The following is a 24,376-nucleotide window of genomic DNA, read 5'->3' as shown; positions in this document are numbered from 1 at the left end:
AAGGCTTGGGATTGAAGTCATGTGACTAAACAGGAAAACAAGTGTGAGCTCCAAACTGTTAGCCAAACAGTGTAACAGGAGCATAGTTGTAAGGGATCTAGATTCATCTCAGGAAGGACTGATACAGTAACAGACAAGTTGAAGTGAAAATGGAGGCTGTGGATTGGGTTCACCGCCTCTATCCTTGTGCACTGCGGCCCTTTGGGGAGACAGTGACATTTGAATGAAAGATGAATGCTTTCCAAGCCACAGATAGAGGAACTATACATGCCTAATGAGGTGACATTTTGATTTCAGCTTCCAGACTCAAGCACACACCCAACATATTGCATTGGGAATTTGAATATCATTATGCAGTCTGTGTCTTTAAAAACAAGAACATCCTGTTAGGCTTTGGCACCTGCTTATTCAGAATACGACTTTAGGAATGTGAGTGTGGTTCGAGTGAACCGATGAGTTCCTCAGTGGCCCGTTATAAGGCAGCTCTCTGCTTAGCTGTCCCCTGGTGTCCCTCAAAAAGAAGGAGCTCCAGCCAAAGCTGCTGCCTGGAAGACCTCAGGAAGCAAACAACTTTCCTCCGGCCTCCATTCATAAACATGTTCAAAACCTCACTCGTTCTCCTCCCAGAAGACGGGAGACGGCCGCCTCTTACAGTGTGTCGGAGGCGTATGAAGAGAGCGTATGCTTTGTTTACGATTACACTTCCATTATTTTGAATCTCGTAACGTAGAAATGACTTGCCTCCGAGCGCTAGCACTGGCCTCCATTAGGACTGACAGGAGCTGCAGATTCACTGTGAGGAGTCTGCAGAGGCTGGCTGCTTTACAGCCGAGCCTGAACTCACTTGACCTCTGCTCGAGATCCCGAAGACAGCCAGCCAAACAATTAAGCTATGCTTGTCGTCCACAGAGTGTCAGCAGGGAGTAACCCACCCTGCCTGCATGGAGACATAAAGCCAAAGAAGCAAGTGTGAGTTTGCACACGCGCAAATCCAAACATGCAAACTACACACAATCAGTCCCATGAACACACGCGAAAAACGTGTCGCGCACGTTTATGTTTAGATTCAGCTTTGTGACTATGTTTCCACTGTAGCATGCTAAAGGAAAGACCTCGACACAGCCAGCGACGACTAATTAATGCTCTGATTTAATTAGCTGCTGAATACAAGTCAATTTCTTTCGAATGGTTGCCTCGGCCCAGAGCAAGCAACCGCAGTGAGAATGTGGAAGGTCAGCTAGCTTGTTGAGTTTATTTATCCACATCTCCGCAGCATGTCCTGCAGCCCAGGGTCCACTGGTGGACAGTGTCACTATGCTGGGGACAGAAGGCTGCTGGCCATGGCTGAGGGAGGCAGACAAGGCTAGCGTGGACTCCCCGCAGCTACCCAACACAACATAGCTTTGTTTACATGAACTGCGCCATGAATCGGCCCTCAATGTTGTTTTCATAATACCCTCATTTAAACCATGTCTGGTTCTCTGAAGAATTTTATATCCCACTCTCTTCTATGCAATGTGTCCCCCCCAGAGAGTGTCCATGGAAGAATATTATATTAATGACCATGCAAATGAGTCAAATCATTTATGGCATATTTTACGCACTACTTACAAATCCTCTAGGGCCATCATTATACATGCACACTGCTCTGGTGAATATTATCACTGGCATGTTTCATGCGGTGTGAAAGATAGCTGATGTTGCCTCTAATGGTCATCCTCCATCCTTAAGAGGACTCATTTGCCCTTTAACCCGATCAGTGGCAAGCAGTTTCTTAATGCTTTGCATGTAAAAATGTATGAGCTTTCTTACTTTCAAGACACCCAAAAAATGCTAAAAGAAAAAGTTTACAGTTAGGCTTCTGTCTGTCTCAACTACATGTTACGTTGATGCGTACACATAGCCTACAACTGAACAAGATGATTTAATTTGTCTGCACTAATTAACCAATAGTTGTGATAGAATGCCTATCTTACAGAGCCATGGCCCACAGGGAATTGCAGCCAGCTAACCTTCTAGAATGTTCCCACTGTCACTGAGCTGAAAGACTGCCTGACTCCAAACACATGATGACCACAGGCCCTCTGATGCGCCTTGTCAACTTTATTTGCATGCATTGAGCCAAACTCCAAAAAACGATAGAAATTGGAGAGTCTTGCCTCAGGGGTATACTACAAAACACCGATATATGTTGTACCTAACCAGGCCTTTACTGCAAATGTAGTTTGCCTAATCCTCAATATGGGAACTAGAACTAAACCATCAAGAACTAAAGGATCTGAGTCCGACCTGCGCTTAGAGAGACATATTTCTCTTGCATTTCCAAGCTGTTATCAATTACTTGGGAAGTAGAGGGTGGACTAGAGAAATAATGAATAGTGCTATGCTAATGGCTATTGATAGGCCATCTGTAACATGGCCTCAACCCATCCAGGCTTCAAGGGATCTGACTGCAGTGTGTCCACTTCCTGAGCAGTTCCACCATCGCGGAATCAAGGAATACCTCCAAAATTAATCTCTCAAAGAAGACTTTAATAATGGAAGTGACTTTGGGGTTAGAACTGGAGACCAACCGACCAATCTGAGATAAACCATATAGGACTATGTGTTTGCTCGTTTTTTACAGTCAGATAGCATCCGTTGAGAGACAGGCCATTTTCAGCGTTTGTGTAATTAAGATGTGATCAGCTATCCTATTGATTGCATGGTCTTCTCTATCGACTTTTTAATAACGCCTTGCCCATTGGGAGTACTATGGAAATCAATAAGATCGTTTACTCATGGAAAAAAACGGTACTGAAATTACTTAACGTTTTAATAAATAATTGTCATAAGCATTAGCATTCATGGACAGAACATTACTTAGCTACATGATCAGTTTACTCTGTAGTGAATAATTTCCAGGTCGGCATGTTCTGGTTGTTGAAGAAGATAACAGTGTGTCATTGGTACAGGAAATTACTTTCTCTCATGATAGAAAAAGCTGAAAGAAAGATGTCGAAACCTTTGGATTCTCTGTGAGAGACAGACATGCTAGACCAGCAGGTGCTGGGATTTCTTGCCAATCATTTCTGACGGCAGAAATGATTGCCAAAGTTACACCAATAGTTACACTATCTTCTACTATGCAGCTAGTATTGAGTATTCTGTGTGTTTGTGTGTATGTTTGTGTGTGCAAAGCAAGTCTCTAAAAAGAAAATACAGCAGGCAATTTATGTGCCATCGAGCAGGAGTTCTTGAGAGAGGAATCTCTGGGTCTGTGCTAGGGGGAAACTGGCCCCTTCTAGTCATGTGGGAGGCTCAGGACCGGAGGACTTTCCCCCTAGTAGCCAGGCAGCTGAGTGGGCCAGCTGTCTCCACACCCTAGCAGCAGAGAGACTCCTGGGATTAGATGGAGTCACCCGCCTGCCATGTCAAACACAGAGGGGCGTCATCACGTCTCTCTATGCGGTAGACAGACAGCTCCAAAGAGATATGGAGGGAGAGAACGAGAGAATGTTTACGCGGGTCTGTGGCCACCTCTCAGGAACTGGGAAGAAAGGCTCACCGACGACATCGTTGTTTAGATATTGCATTCTGCAAAGCATGTCCCTGAGTCAATAGCCTGAATGGATAGGTGGAGGCGGCATGAACGGCCCCCCTTTTTAATTGCCTCTCTCAATTACACACACCTCCTTTAAAAGCAATGATGCGACAGGAAAAAAGGAGAGCAATGAGTCACCTTGGCGATGGGTCACTAAGTGTCAATGAAAAGGGCCATCAAGCTAAAGACCTGTGTGTTCACAGTCCCGTTTGAGGCGGCCAGCTATTTCAATGCCCCATTTCAACAGTGCGCCTATTCAAATATTCAGACTTAAAAAGACCTTTACTTCAAAGAGCCATCCTGACAGTTGCCTCTGCTCTGTCTTGTTGAGAGCAAACCTGACTCAATGAGGGGCTGCCTTATTCCTGTTGATCAATTAGGGCAGCGTTCAGGATTACCGCTCAGCTAATGTAGTTTAGGTTCAACTATAAGGTTAAACCTTGTCCCGTTAATGTCTCGTGTTGCGGCTTAGGGTAACATAGAACAGAACAGTTGCTTTACAGAATCTACAAGGCCTTCTGCAGTTGACACTTGATCTTTGACAGGTTAAGAGACTGGTGAATTTGCCTTTCAATGCTATTGTGTAACACTGAAATGTATCTACAACGACTTCACCTGTCTGTCAGTGAGCACATGGACAGTGTTCCACACAGCATGAGGTGAAGCCCAAGCATCTATGGGAACAGAAAAACCGAGAATGGATGTCTGTCTCGTTTCCCTGAGCCGGAACAATTTAATCACCATAAACACACACAGCACATTGATTCATCTCACAACCATTGGTTGTCATCTTTAACTTCAACTTTAACTGGCAAATTAGATATTACGAGCTATTTATGCAAATAATTCTGCACAAATTAAGAATGTGGGCTGAATGCCAATTCCAGTTGGATTCATGGAATTCTAGTTTGAATATGGAATCATGGTATGATGTGTAACGGATAAGAACATGAACTGAGCCATCTGTGACTACTATGGGTTTCTCCTTCGGAACAGAAACTTACTTATTTAATTTCATATGGAGAATTGAGCTTGATACTCGTTCTGCACACAGGAGAGGACTGGTTATGTTGTTCTCTTGGATCATTCTGGTTAATCTGAGCCCAAACTGTTTGTCAGTTGAGGGCCTCATCCTCATGGAGACTGATCCTGTGGGTTCATTTAAGGCTGGCTGTTCCATATGGATTGGAAGCCATGGCTGATTGAGGGAGAGCCTGTCTTACTCATTCATTTCTGCATACATACATGTGCAAACACACCATGCCCCCCTCCCCCCCCACACACACACACACGCACACACACACACACACACACACACACACACTCAAGTCACATCATATGATGTTGATGTTGCATGGTCAGAGGATCCGGAAGAGTCTTTGCCTTTAGGACTAGAAATATGCCTTTTCATTGTGTTCAGACGATTTACACAAACCAAAGTCCAGTAGAAAAAAAGGGATTCAACGGAATAAAGGAGTAAAATCAATGTCCCTCATCCTTTGAGCCACACATACTTTAAAGCTCTCACAAAAGTACTTCTTTACTACACCAGTTCCAGTTTTGAAGTGGATTCTCAGAGGATTCTGCACTGCAGCAAATGTATTGTCTTCTCTAAAGTAGATAAAAATGAAAAGCATGTGTTATTAACTACAGTCTCATTTTAAAGTAATACAGTAAGAGAAACAACAATGAGGAACAGGGTTTTTTCTGCCAAAATGTAACATGCATATTCATACTGCACAGTTTTGTCAAGCATCGGTGTTTACGTAATAAATTGTGGTTTCTTCCTGTTTCATTTACAGTAGGTGAACTTGTCACATATTTGCATGTGTCACAAGTACCATATTGCTCAATCAAAATAACAACAAAGTGACAGTGTGTGCATCTCCGATGAAGAGAGTAGGCTATTGTGCGACATGTCTAAAGCATTCCTATTGGTTTAATAGAAATGTGATGACATGAAAGGGTTACTCCTCCTGGTATAAAACCTCTCTCTAACAGCACCACGCACTGTGGCCACGAGGACTGTCTGCTTACCATAGACTTGCGCATCAAGTACTGGAGCCGAAGACGCTGCCATACTAAACTACTTTGTAACCATGAGTGAGGTAAGTGCATTGAAGACTACCCGCATTTAAAAAAGACTGTTGGTAACTGATTTTCTTCCTAGACGCTTCTCAAAATGTCACCCTATTGAGTCCGCACTCGTCAGCATCGAAGTGCAGATGATGGAGGCTACTTTATTAATTGTTCTGATAATGAACGGAATTGTATAACATAATCATAATCATTTGAATATTTGTTTACCTATTTCAGCTATAAGCTATAATTCAAATACTTCTAATATGATTAGGGTAATATTAATAGTTAGGCTATTGTATGATTGTGTTGTGAAGTGCTTAAGTTTGTTATCCTGCACACGTTGCGTAGCCTATTTATAATTGCATTTACACTAAAGTTCTGATCGTGGATATTAATTATTCACTGATAGATTTGGCTATGGAGTTTTATAAATTATACATAAACGAACTTCCTCTGAACTTTTATGATCCTTGTCATAACGAAGACGCACAGCCAAATACGAAAAGTAACGAGTAAAAATACATTTGATAAAAATCACTAACGAGGTTAAGTTTCATTTGATGATGTTCAAATAAATTGTATTTGCACCGTTTGTAATTGCGGAGAATCACCGTGCATCACTGTAGGCAATGAGCTTGAGCCTCAAGCATTCAGCGAAACGAGCAGGTGGGCTTGAATATTTATAGCCACTGTGACTATAAGAGGCATGTTTCAGGGTCGTAAAGTCAAATTGTGTTGTCAACTCATTCCGTAAACAATATTCACATTCCACTCTGTACTTCTAAAATGTATTTTCTTGTCGGTCATGCTCAAGTCTGATCATCAAGTGACCAAACGGTGCTCTACTAAACTCGTGATTATTATTCACATACCATTATAATAAACATAACTGCTAAGGAATGACATATAGAATGTTTAATATTAATATAAATAGTACATGCAAGGAATATTGACCCAGACACATGTCTGCCAGTCACATTCCAGTCGAGCAACTAGAGCTAACCCATACCCGTTTCTAGTATGCACCCAAGGTGTCCTTGCACTTGCTGCACTGATTGTTTGAGAAAATCACGGCAGCAACCAGAATCCTCGCTATGCAAACAGTGCACAGCCAGACTACATCATCCCACAGACCCTGCATTATTCAAGGCATGCTGCTGACCGATAGAAATAACACATTCTGTCACTGCATAGGGGGAATGGAAATAAGTGGGGACACAATCCAAGACCTTATCACTGTCTCATTCTCTCTGAACAATGGAGCAATCTGAGATACAATTGAGCCACATTCTTTGGGCTGGATCGCGCATACAGTTGGCCTTAAATCGCACGGCACACCATTGCTGGCTGTCAGAGTCAATGGAATCCTGCAGTTGCTGGATGTTAAGCTATCACGGGCGGACAGGGGAAAGAGAGTAAGAGCGGGAGGGGGGGGGGGGGGGGGGGGGGGGAGGGAGCGTAGCAGATGGGCCCAGTCCATGTAGTGGAGCTGTGGAGCTGTTGTTCAACCCCCCACCCCCTTCTAACAGCTGCCCCTGAATCCTAGCACGCCACGCTAAGAGGCTGCCTGCCTTGCTAGGTGGCCCAGCAGAGGAGCAGCAGGAGGTCAGTGTGTGGCTGAGGGAAGACCAGGCAACCTTTCACTGTACAACACTGTGAATACATACAACCATCGCCAACTGCCTCAGGTCTCAATGAGATCTTTAGCTGAGGTGTCACTTTGGTATCATCTGTCAACAGACCCTCGTCATGACACATATTGGGGTGATTTCTCGTCCCTGATCAGAAACAATAATGCTGTTTTGTACACTGGGTTTATAGTGCATGGGGTTCAGATAGTCTTATATATATATATATATATATATGGCCTAATGTCTTATAAATAAGACATTAGGCCAGGGAAACCTTCTTGCCGCACAGGACTATCCGTAGCATCCTGTCTCTGTGATGGATTTATTTGGCTATAAAGACTCAGGGCAGGGCTGGGGAAAGGTGCTGGGAATGAATAATGAAAGGAAAATCGATGCCTTGCCTCCCACTGCACCCCTCACCCCCTGTCGCCGACCCACACTGCACCTTCCACCCCTTGCCTCCCAGCTACCCCCACTCCAGCCCCCACCCCTAGCTACCTGGCACCACTGCACCCTCCGATCCCCGTCACCTATCCCCACCACACCCTCCACCCCTTGCCTCTTCACACCTACCCCCCCCCACCTCTTCCCCTGCACTCTCAACCCCCCATTACCTACCCTCATTTAATCCGCTGTGAGGCAAAGCTTCTAACATGGTGTCACTGTGGTGAGAGCTCCTCAGCATCTGCAGAGTACTGTGCTCCCAAGTCACATCGGCATTGACATGGAACGGCCATGTCTCCCCAAAACGACATGCAGGCACCTAGACTTGTGCCTAGTTAGTACATTTGTCATGTTACAAAAAGGGAGTGTAGTTGAGTTTTAGTAGAACAGTGCAAGTGAGAAAGCGAGAGAGAGAGAGAGAGAGAGAGAGAGAGAGAGAGAGAGAGAGAGAGAGAGAGAGAGAGAGAGAGAGAGAGAGGAATCAGACCTGAACAAGAGACAGAATCACATGCAATCATCGAGCGCTCTCACACTCTCCCCCCCCTGTTTCATAAAAGCCTCGAAGATTGATTGGTCTCCCTGTCCTTAATTCACATAGTAACCGTTGGCTCCTGGGGCTTTGGAGTAACATGGCTGCTGAAAAGCAGCTCGGTAATCTCTTAAGTATTATGCAGTGTACTATTTGTCAACACATCTGTACATCTACTAAATGTGAGGGGGGGGTGTGAGGGAGCATTAGCCCCCAGCTCTAAACCCACATCCCCCCACATTCAAAGGGGTATGGCCGAGATTGAAATCTGGTCTCCACAAACACAGATATTAAGCGGATTTGTTCAATACCTCTGTTGCCAGGGGGGGTTATGTAATCCTGCTCTACTGACTGATCTGCAGAGTGAGCACTGTCCCATAAACACATGGAGATGGGCCAGACTCACTCAATAGCGTCTGCATGATAAAGTCAAGGTCGGGCTGGGTGGAGTCTCCATGCCTCAAAATGGAACTTGGGGACCAGACATCCATGCGGTCTACTGTCCTGAATCTTGCATCTTTAAGTCCCTCAAGCTTTGTGCTCGGACATGATGAAACATGATGTCATACATAACGGCTGCCCTGGTGCAGTGTTGGTACGATGAGAGCTAGATGATCCTGCGTGTCCCCATCCCTCCCCGCTAAAGCCCCGGGCCTCCACCCTAACCCTCGTTATGTGCTCCAAACCAATGTCAGCGCGTGGTTGTCGATCTTGATGAGACTGGCAGATGGATAAACTGGATAGATGGATTGGGAGAGAGGGAGATAGGGTGGGGGTGGTGGTGGGAGTTAGGCAGAAATGGAGAGAAAAAGCTTCTTGGTGTAGCCTGAAGGTTTGAAATCTGGGTGCAGCCAGTCTCGACTGATTAGCTTTCAGATCATGGTCCAGTGGTTAGGTGTTTTCCATGTGGATGGAGACACAACTGAGCTTTAGAAAAGGCTACATACAGCAAAATATTTACTCACATGGAAGGGTATTTAAGTGTGAACACACAAATAAACAAACAATGTGAAAAGTATAGTGCGTGTTCAAGCTGTGTGAATATTGTTGTGCTGGGCCGTCTCTTATGGTTCAGATGAGTTGCCGTGCAATTTTTACACCAACATGGAAACACAGAAACATGGAATAAATTAATTTAATACATTTCTGATCATTTTTCATTGCAACATTAATGATCTTAAATACATTCAGTGCCGGTAGTTATAATTTAGGCTATACTCTTACACAGTTATTTCATAATTGATCATCTAATTCTAGTAAAGCGTGCGCCATGCTAATAAGGCTATAAATCTTCTAGAGAAATCCAGGTTGTTTTAATCCTATACCCTCCGTAGAGGATGCCCCACCTTGCTGATGCAACACCCTTTTAGAGAATATTTGATTGATTGTCCGGTCCACTGTGTGTGTTTTCACCACTGCCTTTAATGTCATGGGACTTGTGGCTCTGGCCCCTACCCAGCACAGCTTCCTGTTTCATCATCACAAGTGGACCAGGCCTCCTCTTCAACCTTTCTTTATACATCAATGGAAAGAGAGAGTGTGTGAAAAGGTTGCCACCAATTAGAGGAAAAAGGTCATCTTGGCTGTGATGCGGGAGGCAGGGAAGGGGATTGTCAGTTTGTGTCCTTTTAAATCCCAGTAACCGCTGATGAATTAGAGTGAAGTGAATTAAATTCAGTTCAAAAGTGTATATCGTACAGATTTAGACGGCAACTCAGTCAGCTAAAGTACTTTTTTAGTAGATGCTTTTTTGCCTTGACCTATTTCTGACCTTAATGAAGAGTTTTCATGTTCGGTACTCCCTGGATGGTTGCTTTAATCTCACTTGTCCATGTCCATCAAATGTAAAATTACACTTTCACAAATAACTCAAACATATTGGAAGCAAATCCCTTTCCCCTTGCTCACAGCCCTCAGTTATTCATGTATTGCCCTTACATAATACATAACAAACTTACATTTGTTTACATTTTTAGCAACATTCCACTCGTGACACAATCAGAATAATTTTGAGACAGTGGGGGAATCCTACCTCACTCGGACCCTAATCACCCCACACAATGAGCAGAGATTACACTCAGATAAACAGATACACTCAGATTACAGATAAACTGTAATCCATCTAAATTGTTAGTACGCTGTGATTCCAGCACTCAGGTTGACCTTACCCACTGCTCTAATCCTGGCTGCTGGCTGTATTTAGAGAGAAAATGGCAAACATCAGCGAATATCCAGTGTGTGTGTGTGTGTCTCTGTGTGTGTCTCTGTGTATGTGTTTGTCTGTGGAGAGAAGTGTCGCAGAGACTTAAACAGGAGGAGGTGAACTCAGCTTGAAGGTTGAGGTTTTCCAAATTCCACAGAGAGAGAATGGGTTTACCCTGATGCTGCTGTTCGACCAGTCATTGAGGGATTTAGTCCAACACCCCTGAACTAAGAGCCGAGGACAGCGTTCTGTTGATTCACATGCACTGTATGTAAAAAGGACAGTCGTTCTTGTTTTTATACTGATCTTGGATGCAACTGCACAGGATTGTGGATTCTGAAGAGTGGGCATATACTGTACTTTGCATAGCCCTCCAGTCCTGTTTGAGTGACAGGCCTCACTCACGGCCAGCCTGAGTGAACTGATTACTCACTCTGACAGAGACACAGTAGATAGTAGCTATGTCTTGTAAGCTGTACTGAATGCCCTGGAGTCAGCCTAATGTCTGGTAATGTTTTATGAGGAAACCATGCTGCTGTGTCATTAGTTTTGCTCGGATTATTCCAGCAGGGAGAGAAACTGCTACTTCCTCCTTATGTTATGAACAGAGATTAAGGTTAGAAGGAGAGAGCGAGGTTCTTCCTAACTTTCAACAGATCACGTGTTGAAGTATCCCTGTCGAAAAATATAGGTTGGTTCCTTTAGACCAATTACATTTGGAATTGATTTAATACCTGAAAGAAGAAATCTGCAGAAGAAATCATTTTTATGATCTGAATGTGTGACTTTGAGTTACAGTTGAGCGAGACTGACTGACTCAACAAAACAGCACCTCTTCTCGCACAGTGTTACAACATCTCTGGGGCAAGCGCTGGGGCAAAATGCCCCCATTGACTTTTAAACCACTTCTAACAAACAGGGAAACGCAGTGTCCGAGCAAATCAGAGAAGTTGGCTAACACCGCAATCGCTTAATCGCTGTCACGTGCTTTACTTGGAACAAACCCACCCCTACGGTCAATACCATCAAGGTCATCCTTAACTTTATTCATCTCGCGGGCAGAACTGACCCCAAACCTTTTTAAAATAGTGGCCATGTCAGCTTCAGTTCATAGATGGATGGAGAAATCAAGCCAACTTGAGCACCCCGAGTCTGCCCTGCAACACCAATGCATGTACGCATGAGAAGAAGACCTCTCCACGGCATCACTCTAAACTTGGCTTCAAGTCTTTGCTGAGCATGCAGCAATGTCAAGGTGAATGGCCATTTGACAGAATTCCAACGGCTATCAGTTTAAGTAATAATTTCGGGATGCGCTCGTAATGAATTTTCACCATCGGGCCCCCTTGCCAAACGTGAAACCACTGAGGTGGAAGTAACACATTAAATAGAATTACGGTTTGGTCTGAGGCAGCTAATGTGTTGGCGACAGACGAGGGGACTTGGCTCGGTCTCCAGTGGGGGAATAACGATGGAGGACCAGCGCAGCTCAACGTCCTGCCTGGAAAGCATTCATCAGAGGGAGCCCATCCCGAGTCGAGTGGTTTGTGTCAGGCAGCTGATGTGTGCGCTGGAGCACCTGTGCATGTGGATGGATGTCAACACTCCCCTGACCTGGGAGAGGGGTGTGAAAGAAATCTACCACAGGGGGGGGGGAACTCTATGGTTAATGGATGGAAGATGTCAACAGTCAGTCATTCCAACATTCGATTTTTCCCTTTGTTTCACCAATTAGTAGATTTACGGCCCATCCTTGACTTTGATCCGTGACTGCAAACTGTGGACACGCTGACAATTAGTAGACAATGTCGTCGAAGCGCTGAATAAGAATTCGATTTGATCTCGGCTTCCCGTGTCCACGAATCTCAAAACATTCCGTTTTCCCAGTTTCCTGGATGCACCCGTCCTGACGTCTTCATCCATGCGGGCGGCCCCCCCCTTCGCTTCCTCCCCCTGCCGCTCTTCCCTCTGTCCTCAGCCGTGTCTGACCCACACTTGTCACTCCCGGCTTCCGGCCCTCTCCCGGGCTTCGGGGAGTCTCTTTCGCCGCCGAGGAGGTGGGACGGCGTTGGGTTGAGACTTGGTCTGTGGCCTACTTCCTCGACTCCTCGTTAAATAGTTAATAGACAGTGAGTGCAGCACGGGGCTCCTCTGGAGAGCCCAAGCTGCCAGAAGAACCCAAAATAGACCAACAAACGGCCGGGGGGAGAAGGATCATTTATTTATTTGATTAATCCCATACCCCCCCCCAACCCCCACTGCCGTGCCACACTTTCATCACTGCAAGATGTGAGTTTGTTGTATAAGAGCTGACATAGGTTAATCTGACATGTTTGCATCCGACAGGAAGCGATACTCGCTAAGTATAAATGTCCTCGGTTCCATGGAGACCATTCAAACGCATGCTGCAGGAAGTTCCCCCCTCGGCAAGCTTGATGTAGCAGCATCCTGGATGTCGGTTGGCAGCAGTCGGGGGTCAGCTAAGACAGGTTGGCATCCCTTTGGGTGGCGGTGCCAGGAGGGGTTGTGGCGTGTCGCGCCAGACCTCTTGCAGACGTCAGGTTAAACGCAGTGCGCAGTGGCTTGAGCCAAGCTCTGCAGGCGGGGCTGGATTGAACAAGCCCAAAGGGGAAAGTACTCATTGGTTTACCACTTTACCACTTACAGGGGGCAGGTGCATGGCAGAGGCTGAAGTCCTAGGACTGTGTGTGCGTGTGCGTTCAGTGCAGCGTGTAATAAATGGCTGCTCATCCATTTATGGATGGAGCCGGTAATGGCAGAGTGGTATCAGACATGAGCTCTTGTTCCACCCGTTTCTTTTGGAGTGTGATTTATTTAATGAATAATTAACATACGTATTAAGATACCATGCTTATTTAATGTATCTGAGACAAACCGGAGGAGAAGATGATTGATGCTCCGCTCTCCGTTGTTGATCCAAACCACGAGCCTTCCAGAGCTGTTGAGTACAGCGCCTTCACTTAACGTTAACTGTAACAACCCCAGACAGCTCGTCCTTATAATCGTTATTACTATCATTATCATCATCATTGTTCATTAGTCAAGCTCTCCGACCGACTGCAGCATATGGGGCTGGGAGCAGGCCAGCATCTTGTCCTCTCCTCAGGGACCATGGCAAGCGGAGCCTTGGTCGACGCTGTGTTCATGTCCGGACTGAGACTGGCGCAGGGCGTCGTTATCTCCAGGAGTTAGACGGAGCCCACTCCTACCTCCACCGGCCTCGCTGTGGACAGTCAGCGAACAGCCTGTGTCTGACCGTGCCTGCTGTTACCCCACGCCCTCTTTTTCTTAACGAGGCGCCGGTGGTCTTGTCCATGTCATCTATGGGCCAGAAGAAGAAGAATTTTGTTATTCTGGTTTTGTCTTTTGTGCCCTGTCAGCAGAGTCATTGGACGCAGGTCTTCCTGGCGTGGTCGCTGTGGTTGCGACAGAACGTTCTGACAGTTTGTCAGAGTGGTGCTCCAGATTGATAGCCTCCCACCAAAGGGGAATGCGAGCCATCACCGCGGGTGTTCGTGAGGTCAGGGTCCGGCGAACCCCAGATCTCATCTGTGACTCAGGGTCAGCAACGGTCACAACGATGACTCAGCAACCCCAAGCACATTTAAGATGTTTCACTTTCCCCCTCCATTCTGCTCACAAACATTTCAAAGGCTGATGCTGAATTTGGCTCGAGCTGAGATATGCAAAACCTCTCCCGAAGTGGTTTTGGTGAAAATCATGCAGAACTTTGTAGGAAAAAGAAAACATTCAGCTATATTAGATTGTAATCTCTAAACGGTGTGGACATTTTGCTAACCTGGCAGTTTGTTTAGCGGTTATTCACCCCCACGTCGTTCAAAACCACCATAGGAGGTTGTTGGGACTTGTGTCAGTGACTTAGGCTCTACTTGTCATGTAGCTCCCTGTCCGTGAGGAGAGAGGAGTCGAGGTCAAGATGAAGGTGAGAGTGAGAGAAAGGCAAGGAGAGAGAAAGACAGAGAGAGAGAGACACCAGAGAGAGACAGAGAGAGAGAGAGAAAGAGAGGTAGAGAGACAGAGAGGTAGAGAGAAAGAGAGAGAGAGAGGTAGAGAGAGAGAGAGAGAGAGAGAGAGAGAGAAAGAGAGAGAGAGAGAGAGAGAGAGAGAGAGAGAGAGAGAGAGAGAGAGAGAGAGAGAGAGAGAGAGAGAGAGAAAGAGAGAAAGGTAGAGAGAGAGAGAGAGTTAGAGAGAGAGAGAGAGAAAGAAAGGTAGAGAGAGAGAGAGAGAGAGAGAGAGAGAGAGAGAGAGAGAGAGAGAGATAGGGGCTCAGATGTACAGGAAAGAGGCGTGATGGCACTTGAGCATGCCAGCATGTAACAGCCACGAGTCATGAGTCTGCCCTCCGGGTAAACAGTCTCTCTGACTGGGCATGGGTGCCTGCTCCCACACGGTCATGTGCAATCGAAACCCAGATGGATGGCAGCCCGATTCTATCGGTGTTCGGCAGCCTGCTTCCTATTTCCAGGAGTCTCACAGGTTTTCAGTCAGAGAGAAGTCCGTCTGTTTCCCCAAAGGCTTTGAGTGCACACATCAGTGGGTGATCAGATCTTTATTTAGGTCTGGCATGAGTTGGACTCGCACGAGCACACTCGCTCACACATGCACACACACGCGCGCTCACACGCGCGCACGCACACTGGTCACGCGCAAGCCTCACAAAATGAGCGTTCAAACATTGTGAGCCATCTGTTTTGGCATCTCTTGCTGGCCCACTTAGAGTCAAGCTTTCCTTGGCCTGTGCTTCTGGCCCGACCAAGCCGAACCAAGCTGAGCTGAGCCGAGCCAGCCACTGCAGACCTCGAACACTGGAGGACCTGTTATCTCCAGCTGTAGGCACTTTGAAGATTCTGCCTATTTCACGAGTTTAAAGACCACATGAACAACTGGATATATTTGGCTTTACTTGAAGAACAAAGATGAATGAATGGAGGGAGTGAGTGAGGGAGAGAGATCCAGGCGGAAGGCTCTGGATTTGGTTGATGAGTTCTAGGGGCTTGACTGGCCCTCTCAGAGCTCGGGCGATCCCCCCCCCCCTCGAGGTGCCTGGATAGCTGGACAACAGAGGTTTGGAGGGGATGGGATTTCAAAGTTTTGACAAGTGAATGCCTGGTGCGGCAAGGTAGTATTGACATTCAGTTACTGACTAGCCCGAGCTGTCTGTTGGATTGGCTGACGAGCGTCAGGCCTTGTAATCGACATGGAAATCAGGTGCGTGGACGAGGTTGCAGATGGGAGTTTGTGGTGTGGTCCATCCCAACCTCAGTTCATTCAAACTCCCATTAACGCCTGCCCTCCCATGTGTCATCATCACCATAGTAACTACTACCTTGGTGTGCTTATGGGGTTTCAACATCAAGGGACGATGAGATGAGACTGTGTGGCCTCATGTTTGGAATCGTGAATTATAAACGGGCGTGCGCTGCAGAAGCTCCACGCTCGGCGCTCACCTTCCCCGTGGAGACGGGAGATCCGCTATAATAATGCACGAGCATGCTGGAAGAAGGAGGGAGAGAATGGAGGAGAGGATGAAGGCGAATGAGTGGCAAAGAGCTGTGCTATTAAAAATGAAAAGGGTGGGAAGCGTATGGGAGAGCATGGTGAGTGTGAGTGTGTGTGTGTGTGTGTGTGTGTGTGAGTGTGTGTGTGTGTGTGTGTGTGTGTGTGTGAGTGTGTGTGTGTGTGTGAGTGTGTGTGTGTGTGTGTGTGTGTGAGTGTGTGAGTGAGTGTGTGTGAGTGTGTGTGTTGGACCAGGTGTGTACTGGAGGTTCTTCTTTCTCTAGAGCCAGTTCATTTGTGTCCCTCTGTCACCCAGGCATACATATTCATTCAGTCCTTCACATGAGACAAAATATGCTAATAACATGCATCTCTTAGAGCAGATTGGCACAACATCTTAACTTGTGCTGGTGTTGAACCCTTGCCAGACATACTCTTTAGTGTTCACATCTATGCTTTGGCAATAATGTCAAAGACGTTCCCTTCTATTACCTTCGCTAAGTCGTTTCCAATACTGTATGTGGTGCTAGGTAGCATTTAGCAAACAATAGATCAATTGCTTTCCATATGTTTCAACACTAAACAACAAAGGACATACATCTTGCGAAGGCCAAGGCTGCCAATATGTCATGTCATATTATTTCATTGTCAGACCATCAACTGCTCCTTCGAGAGAACAAGTTCCAACACTGAGACAAAGGACCAAAGATCCCAACGGACCTTGTTGTCATTTTAATCAAGATTGTTTATGGTCTCCCACTGCTCCTGTGTGGGGAAGAGAGGAAATATGAAAGCGAAAGACCCTGGAGAACAGAGGAATAAGGGGATGCGTGGTCTATTTGTTTTCGTGGCTACTCTGACGCAGGTTCATCTAACAGATCGGAGTGAATTGCCAATGTGGCTCCACTTACCTGAAACTCACCATAGCAACCGATTTCTACGGAACAGCAGCCGAGGTTGCCACGGGAAGGGCGGTCGATATGGGTTTCCTTGTGAGTGTTTGAATCTCATGAGGACAGCCATACGTCTCGGTTAGATGTCTCTGGAATAGCCACTGAGAGAGCTTTTCATGTGAACGTTGTGCCAGGCCTCAGCCAACAACAGTAAGAGTCAGACAGGCTGAGACAATCGCCTCATTTGAAATTCACTCGTGGTTTCCAAAACCTCATATGAATTTTTATGCAAATGCCCTCTTTTTCTCTGCACGTTTATTAAGGGCTGAAAAACAAAGATAGAGCTGAAAGAGGAGAGATAAAAGCCAAACTGGAGGAGGAGAAGCGGGAGGAATAATGTGGGGGGAAATGTGCCAGCGTATTGAGAGTAATCTTCCTGCATATCATGACCAGAGAGGCGTTATGTAAGCTTCCACCGTATCTAGGCAGAGAGAGGGATCACAGAGCGACAGAGGGAGAGAGAGAAACTGAGAGAGAGACAGAGCCAGAGTGGGAGGAGGGGAAGGAGGGAGTGCAGAGACAGGGGACGCGTTCCATAAGCTCCTCCGACTTCATGTGTGAATTATCTCTCAAAGTGAAGAAGGACACGTCCCCTCTGTGAAAGCCTCCCTCATCACAGCCCTTCCAGGCGCATCAGCTGGCCTTTGAGTGCGCCCGGGAGCCAACAAACGGCAGACTTGTCCATCAGAAATGACTCGGAGCAACAACATGAGGATCAGTCCAGATTAGACAGGGACGCTGCTTCTGATACTGCTTGCGTGTCTGCTTTTTCATTGGCCCTTCAGTCCATGTGTCTGAGAACAGTGCAGGACCAGACTGTGGTGTCTGCCAGGGAAGGGTTGTCGCGGCTGGGCAATGGCACCGGGAGACTGTAAAAGTTCATTTCATGGGTATAATGTGGGCTGATGCAGAAGGGGGTCTACTGCCTTTGAACTTAGATTAGCTGCTCTGCTTCCTTCCCAGGTCTGATGCCATAGCCCCGTGTACTCAGGGAAGGAGGGAGACAGAGAGAGAGGTAGAGAGAGAGAGATAAGAATGGGTCGAGAGGGAAAGTGAACGAGAAGTAGGATAAGGTTAGAGGAAAGGAGCGTGGAAGTGGAAGAAAGAAAGTTGAGGAGAAAGGTTGAGCGGAAAAATCCAGAAAGGAGGTCGATAGCCTTCTAGAATGGCCTTCCTTCCTTTCCATTAGTGTAGTTACAGTAAAGCCAAGTAAGACATCAACCTTTCTCTCACTCTGTGCAGAAACCATCTTATGATTGATAGTCAGATGAAGCTTTAATATCTCCTCAGCAATAATTCTCATATGATTTGTGGCAATTTTTCAACTGGCACTCAAGCCGCCCCCCCCACCCCCTCCCCCTGTTCCCCCTCCCCCCTGTTCCCCCTCCACCCTGTTCCCCCTCCACCCTGTTCCCCCTCCCCCAAGGGGTGGGGTGAGGTGTGAGTTTAGCGTCACTCTGATTCCCGCCGTGAAGAACACAATGCAGACCAATGAGGCCCATCATGGACGCCAGCACCCCAGTGTCAATGACTCCTTTTGGTTTTTACGCTGAGAAACAGATGGCCATAATGACACAGAGGAAATGGAGGATGCCCCCCCCCCACCACCACCACCACCCCACCCTTATTTTGGGGGGGTAGGAGGGTTTGTTTTGTTGTCCTTTCCTTAGCTGCCCAGCATCAAAGCTGAACCGCTGTGTTTGAAATTCATTGAAAGCGCCGGATTAATAATTCAGTGTGGAGAGGATGCTGCATGGTGGGGCTTCTATGCTGGGCTCAGCTGCTTCACTGACACTGTGAGGAACACACTGTAGTTTAAACACACACACACTATACACACACACACACATACATACATGCATACATACATATAGAGGTTCGGGCCAGAGATTCCATCAGAGAACAGATTTCCAATAGCAGTAATGGCTTTAAACCTGCATTCTGGATCAGGGCACCACCCCCCCCCCCCCCCCCTTCCCTGTTTTGTCGCCAGGTCAAACGGTTGGGATTTGAGGAACTGCATACAGACACGGAAGGTTTTCTCATGAAGTGTGTTATATTTGTTTTGGTCGAATTGGAGGTATATTGATGTCAGTCTCTCTCTCTCTCTCTCTCTCTCTCTCTCTCTCTCTCTCTCTCTCTCTCTCTCTCTCTTATCTCTCTCTTCCAGAGACAAGGATCCGGAGCCATGACGGCCAACAGCAAAGCTTCTGCTGGACAGGGTAGGTTTCCATACTGACAGACGGTTCGCTGGCAAGAGTACCGCCAAGCTAGAAATGCAGTACTCGATATACAGAATACAATGTGCATGCATATCATTTGTTAGGACTAGGCCTCCCTTGTGTTTTATCAAAGGTAAGACGCCACAGTGATTATGACTACACTCCATCAAACATTCAAGTCAGGAATTCACATAAAGACCTACTTTCTAAACTGGGGCACGGTATTGTTGTCATGATAATGTGCTTCAAATCCCCCGAGTTATATATGGAAGAAATTAGGCTTGCTACCCTTTGAAATTCCAAAGTGGCAGTGTAGAATTCAGCTAAAGAGAACATGAGCAGAGGAAAATTCTAATTACAGGTCCCTGCTTCAAGTGAAACAAGTAATTTACTTTTTCAATCATCCTTCCAACCTAGATATGTTAGATATGGTTCATTCTGACATATCTCTTTGTAGTGGCAGCATAGAATTTAAATTCAGAATGTCAGCTGTTACAGTATGCTGTGCTAAATTACAATCATTCAGTTAGCTTTTCCGTGAATACAGTAATTGGTACATACTATTCTCCCTCTATCCCAAGAATACATGTACTCTTGCACATTATTTGTAGACACTTTTGAAACCTATTCATCAAATTGGAACATTCCCTCTAGTTTATACTATTCAATGGAACCAATGAAGGATTCTTGAACTCTTCTTCCCCCCCGAGTGAATGTAGAGGGTCGTGACAGCCTTCAGTTAATCTAGTGTGCCCTCTAAATCAAACCGGCAGCCTGGGAGCCGTCCCTCCCCTCTGAGTCCACTGATAACCCTGTTGAGATTCTGTGGTCAAATGGATTTCTGTCTCAATTGGCTCGATGATGAGGTACATTGTCGTTCATCCTAATCCCAGGGGAAATGCCTTCCACATTGTCGTTCATCCTAATCCCAGGGGAAATGCCTTCCAAAAATGAGGGGGATTATAGTCTTTTTAATTGAATTTGATTTTTACTATTTTTTTTATAGCCTACAAGATGATACTGGACCACTGTCTTTGTCATATTACAGTGCCTCAACTGAAGTGATTTCCTTCATTTTAAGAATGGGTGAACTAGTATTCCATACCGCACCAGATTCATAATCCAAGTACCACAGTTACACAGTACCACATTCATGAAATCTATTTGTCTTTGTTCCAAATTGATGTGATATTTAAACCAGGTTTGCAAAAACTCAAATTGCACAGACAGTGTGGATATATCATCCTCCATCTTCTGCTTGCTTTTAACAAGATTCTTCTGACCTTCATCCGTCATTGTCCGTTTGTCTCCGAGCAACATAAATCTATGAGACATCTTTGGAGTTTGACCTTTTATAACATTCAACCAAAGGAACAAATCCTTAATAAAATAATCCATGAATTGCCATAATCATCACCAAGATAACAACTGTATCATGTTCTTTACATAGCATATGTATATTTACAGGCATATGAGAGCATACACCACATATCATATTTGTAATGTGTCCGTAAGAGATGGGTGCCTGTATGGATGTGTCCTAGGGAAGGGGTAGATGGAGGGTGGCGTCTGGGTAGTACTCTGTTTGATTAACCAAACATAACATGAGAGGCATTCTTTCTACTCATCACTAAGTAAAGCACACAACCACTCAGCAAAGACCAGTGACTGCAATCTCTGGATTAGTTAGCCCAAGGTGACACGGGAGATCCGTAACTGGCCCCCCGTGCGTCCTTTGTCAGTAAGGGGGGGAAGCTCCATAGATCGTATGGGTACTGCAATCATAAACTGTATATCTCTTTTCCTCGTAAAACTCTTGCCTACAAAGGGCGTCAAGGTCGCCAGGAAACCCCATCAAAACGTATGTCGCACATCCTGCTGTTACTATTGCCTGTGTTGTTATGTGGACCTGCACCAATGGCATTAACCTTCAGCACAACTGCATGTGTGATGTTTTGGGAAAAAAGGAGGCAGCCTGGTGGTGTGACCCACACCACCGATGCATGTGAACGGGGCTCTGACCTGTATGATGGCCTCTCACCTCTCCAAATCAGCTGGGAATCGAAGTCACATCACTGAAATTGGACCCCACACTATTGCTTGTTAGGTCCCTCACGGTCGCTTTACGGATCCAATTCTAGGCACTCGCCTCTGATATTTCACCAATCAACATGGACTCGCTTGCTTATTCACCGAACACTCTCTCTCTCTCTCTCTGGATGCTCGACCACTCGACCCTCAATTTCTTTGCTTACATTTTGGCTGTTATGAATGGCTGTGTGTTAATGAGGAAGTCAACCTCTAGCCTGACGTTGTCATACTCATAATTCTAGTCAGAGTGTGAGTCTGAGAACTCTCCGTTGGGCTGTGAGTGTGGGGCGTGTTTCAACCGAACTCGTAAAACAAATGCCTCTTCGCTCAATTGGATAGTAATACAACCAATCAGAGCAACGTAATACGTTGTTTGTTGAAAACCAATTCAACCCAAGCGCTCTTTGGTGATTTGGTTGATTACATCACAGTTGATCATCTGTCCATCATCGCATAAAGCCCGCCCTGACAATTTTATTGGTCCGAACAGCTCCTGTTCGGACATAGTTTTCCCCCAACCGAGCTTCCCCAGACCCAACTTCCCGACCGCATTTTTTTGTGGGCGGGGCTAAGTCGGGCTGGCAGCCAGGCTAGTTAAGCTCTCCTGTGGAAGCACACCCACGGGGAGAACATGCCTGCGTGAACTGGACATCCCCCCTCTCCCCTTCGATTCCTACCTCACCTTATGGAGCACAAATAACATGGCGAGTTAGACAGTGAAATCCTCGGTATACAGAGATGACGGCATGTATATTTATGAGAGATCAGTTGAGGCAAGGCTTCTCTCGTTATTGGACGGTTTTATTTATCGTGTAAAAGCCTCATGCCATACGAAGGCTTTGAGAAGCGCTGCTTCTTAAAAGTAATCTGTCAAATTTTATTCCAATCTTTTTCACCTCTGTAGACCGATGGCGAATAACGGAAGACTAAAGGCCTGGGATACCATCTCAAAGGGGAATGGCCGGGTAGAACCTGCTTAAGGCTCACTATTTGGAGAGATGCCACCCACTCATTCAGAGTTGATCTGAAATCTCCTTTTTAGCCCAGATCGAATCCTGACGAGGTTTCCCACATTCTGGGAGACAGTGGCTTGATCAGTCCTCACCCAGTCATACTGACAGTCAGAAAAACTAGACAGATACATCAGTAGAATTGCTGACGGATTGGGGTGGTGGTGGGGGGTGGAAGTGTACTACCAGGGACCTTATCCCCAGGTGGTGGCCGGTAGGTAATGCCGATGGTGTCTCCTCTGTTTCTCACTGCTTCCCTTTCCTTCCAGACGAGAAGAAGGAAGTCCCAGCCGAGGACTTTGACATCGACATGAAGGCCCCGGAGACGGAGAAGGCTGCCGTTGCCATCCAATCACAATTCAGGAAGTTCCAGAAGAAGAAGCAGGATGTGAAGTCCTAGAGAGGGCGGGGCAGGGCGGGGCCAGACAGTCCCGTTAGCCGCTGGCTGGACCGCACCAGTTAGGGGCTTGGTTTTGCATGTCAAATGAAACTGCACCATTATGGACTCAACTGAGGGGTTGGGGAGGGGCGGGAAAGGAGGGCTGGGTGTTGAAGTGTCGAGGGAGGGTGTGTGTGTGTGTGTGGGGGGGGGGTGGTTAGGGGTACACTGATACTGTATCTTTGTGAAATTCTATGTGTAACGTATGACTTGATTGCTGTATCCATAGATCATGTTTGTGTTCTGAACACATCCTGATCTTTCCTATGATTTTGCTATTTCAGTTTTGTATTGATTATTGTAATTCTTCTCTCTCTCTCTATTATACAGTTGCTGTAGCAGCCAAACCCTTAGTGGTCCATTCATTATATATTATTCAGTGTAATATACTTTGAATTGTAATATGCTTGATGAGTAATTGGGATCATCAAACAATTGAGATGACACAATGGTTTATTTCACCCTGAGGCAGAAAATGTAGCCAAATATATAGTTCCGATTGATCATCATATTCAGGACATGATCGTACATTGGCATTTGTTTCAGACGGGCCTCGTAAATCTAAAGACTCCTTCTCCCAGGGAGGGTTGCTAATGGCGTCTCCCCCTCGGTGAAAGCAATCCCAGGCATTACCGCTCGTCTGCTTGATTTCCTCACTGTGGCCTGTGCTCACACTCCTGTATGACTGATGCATTTACAATTGAATCAACGGGTCAAATTTGCTTTCCGACCTCTTTTTCTGTGACAGAGCTAAATCCAGGGCTTACGTCATTATTTATGTCAGACTTGTGGATCTACTTCCCTCAAACATTGATGTTTGTTTGCCTTTATTTTGTATTTTTTTGACACTGAATTTAGTTTTTGGACTGTGTGTTTTTATTGATAGATCTTGTGCTTGTGGTTCAATCCCTTTTGTTTCTCATCAAGGCTTTGTTTGACCCAAATATGTGAGAAAAAGATCAGCCATAATTTGGTAGATGGGAAAAATATATATAAATATGTATATGTATATATATCGACTACTTAATAAATATTGTAAAGAGGGAAAGATGGAGTCAAACTTTGTTTCTTTACATCATGGATTGTCATATTTTATATTAGAATAACATCACATTTAGTTGAAAACAACTAACATAAAATTATTGAAAGTGAGTACACTTGTAACGTGCTTATTTTCAGGATCATTACACAGTTTAACAGGCTTATTGGATTACACAAATTGATATTTTACCCTGAGCCTGCAATGAACCTTGATCTTAATGCAGCAATTGATCTTCGTGATTTACTGGATGACTTCGAGCCTATAACGAAGCAGTCCACTCAACATTTTAAACTCTGCACAGAGAAGCTGAACATTAGGGCCCAGTTCCTCAGACCTGGATATAAGCCTAGTCCTAGGCTAAAATAGAACCCAGTCCCTCAAGCTACGCAGGCAAGGAACAAGACAGTGCAAATTCACAAAAGCAGCACAATAGTTACGATGCTCTTGAAAAAACAGACATCCGAATCAACCAACACCTGCAACCTGGTTGTTCGCAGGAACCAGCAGTGCGACAGAGTTAAGTGTAAGGTAGCTAGGCTGTAGCCAGTCAGTCTGGGGAAGAAGAAAATCAAACATTTTGCCAGGAAAAGTGAAGCATGGCCCTATCAC

The 24,376-nt window shown here is 45.8% G+C and overlaps 1 protein-coding gene across 2 annotated transcripts; it reads left to right on the top strand.

Annotated features, from left to right (window-relative positions):
• The first annotated feature begins 5,572 nt into the window (after positions 1-5,572).
• On the top strand, positions 5,573-23,729 carry pcp4a (Purkinje cell protein 4a). 2 transcript variants are annotated; one of them, XM_047020512.1, is made up of 4 exons: positions 5,573-5,691; positions 19,134-19,185; positions 21,014-21,046; positions 22,556-23,729. In XM_047020512.1, exons 1-4 carry the CDS (start codon positions 5,683-5,685, stop codon positions 22,684-22,686), a joined length of 225 nt encoding a protein of 74 aa, XP_046876468.1. In that variant the 5' UTR covers positions 5,573-5,682; the 3' UTR covers positions 22,687-23,729. The 2 variants fall into 2 exon arrangements, with proteins under 2 accessions (XP_046876468.1, XP_046876469.1); XM_047020513.1 differs by lacking the exon at positions 21,014-21,046.
• Positions 23,730-24,376: the final 647 nt, after the last annotated feature.

The sequence above is a fragment of the Hypomesus transpacificus genome, chromosome 5, assembly GCF_021917145.1.
Source record: "Hypomesus transpacificus isolate Combined female chromosome 5, fHypTra1, whole genome shotgun sequence".
Classification (NCBI taxonomy): domain Eukaryota; kingdom Metazoa; phylum Chordata; class Actinopteri; order Osmeriformes; family Osmeridae; genus Hypomesus; species Hypomesus transpacificus.
The sequence above is the reverse complement of the archived record's forward strand: the minus strand, read 5'-3'. Positions and strand labels throughout refer to the sequence as shown.

What these genes read in the sequence shown, in the direction of transcription:
- pcp4a (XM_047020512.1), top strand. An exon ending in CAAAGCTTCTGCTGGACAGG is followed by an intron (nt 19,186 to 21,013) that starts GTAGGTTTCCAT and finishes TTGCCTACAAAG; the next exon opens with GGCGTCAAGGTCGCCAGGAA. An exon ending in CCAGGAAACCCCATCAAAAC is followed by an intron (nt 21,047 to 22,555) that starts GTATGTCGCACA and finishes CTTTCCTTCCAG; the next exon opens with ACGAGAAGAAGGAAGTCCCA.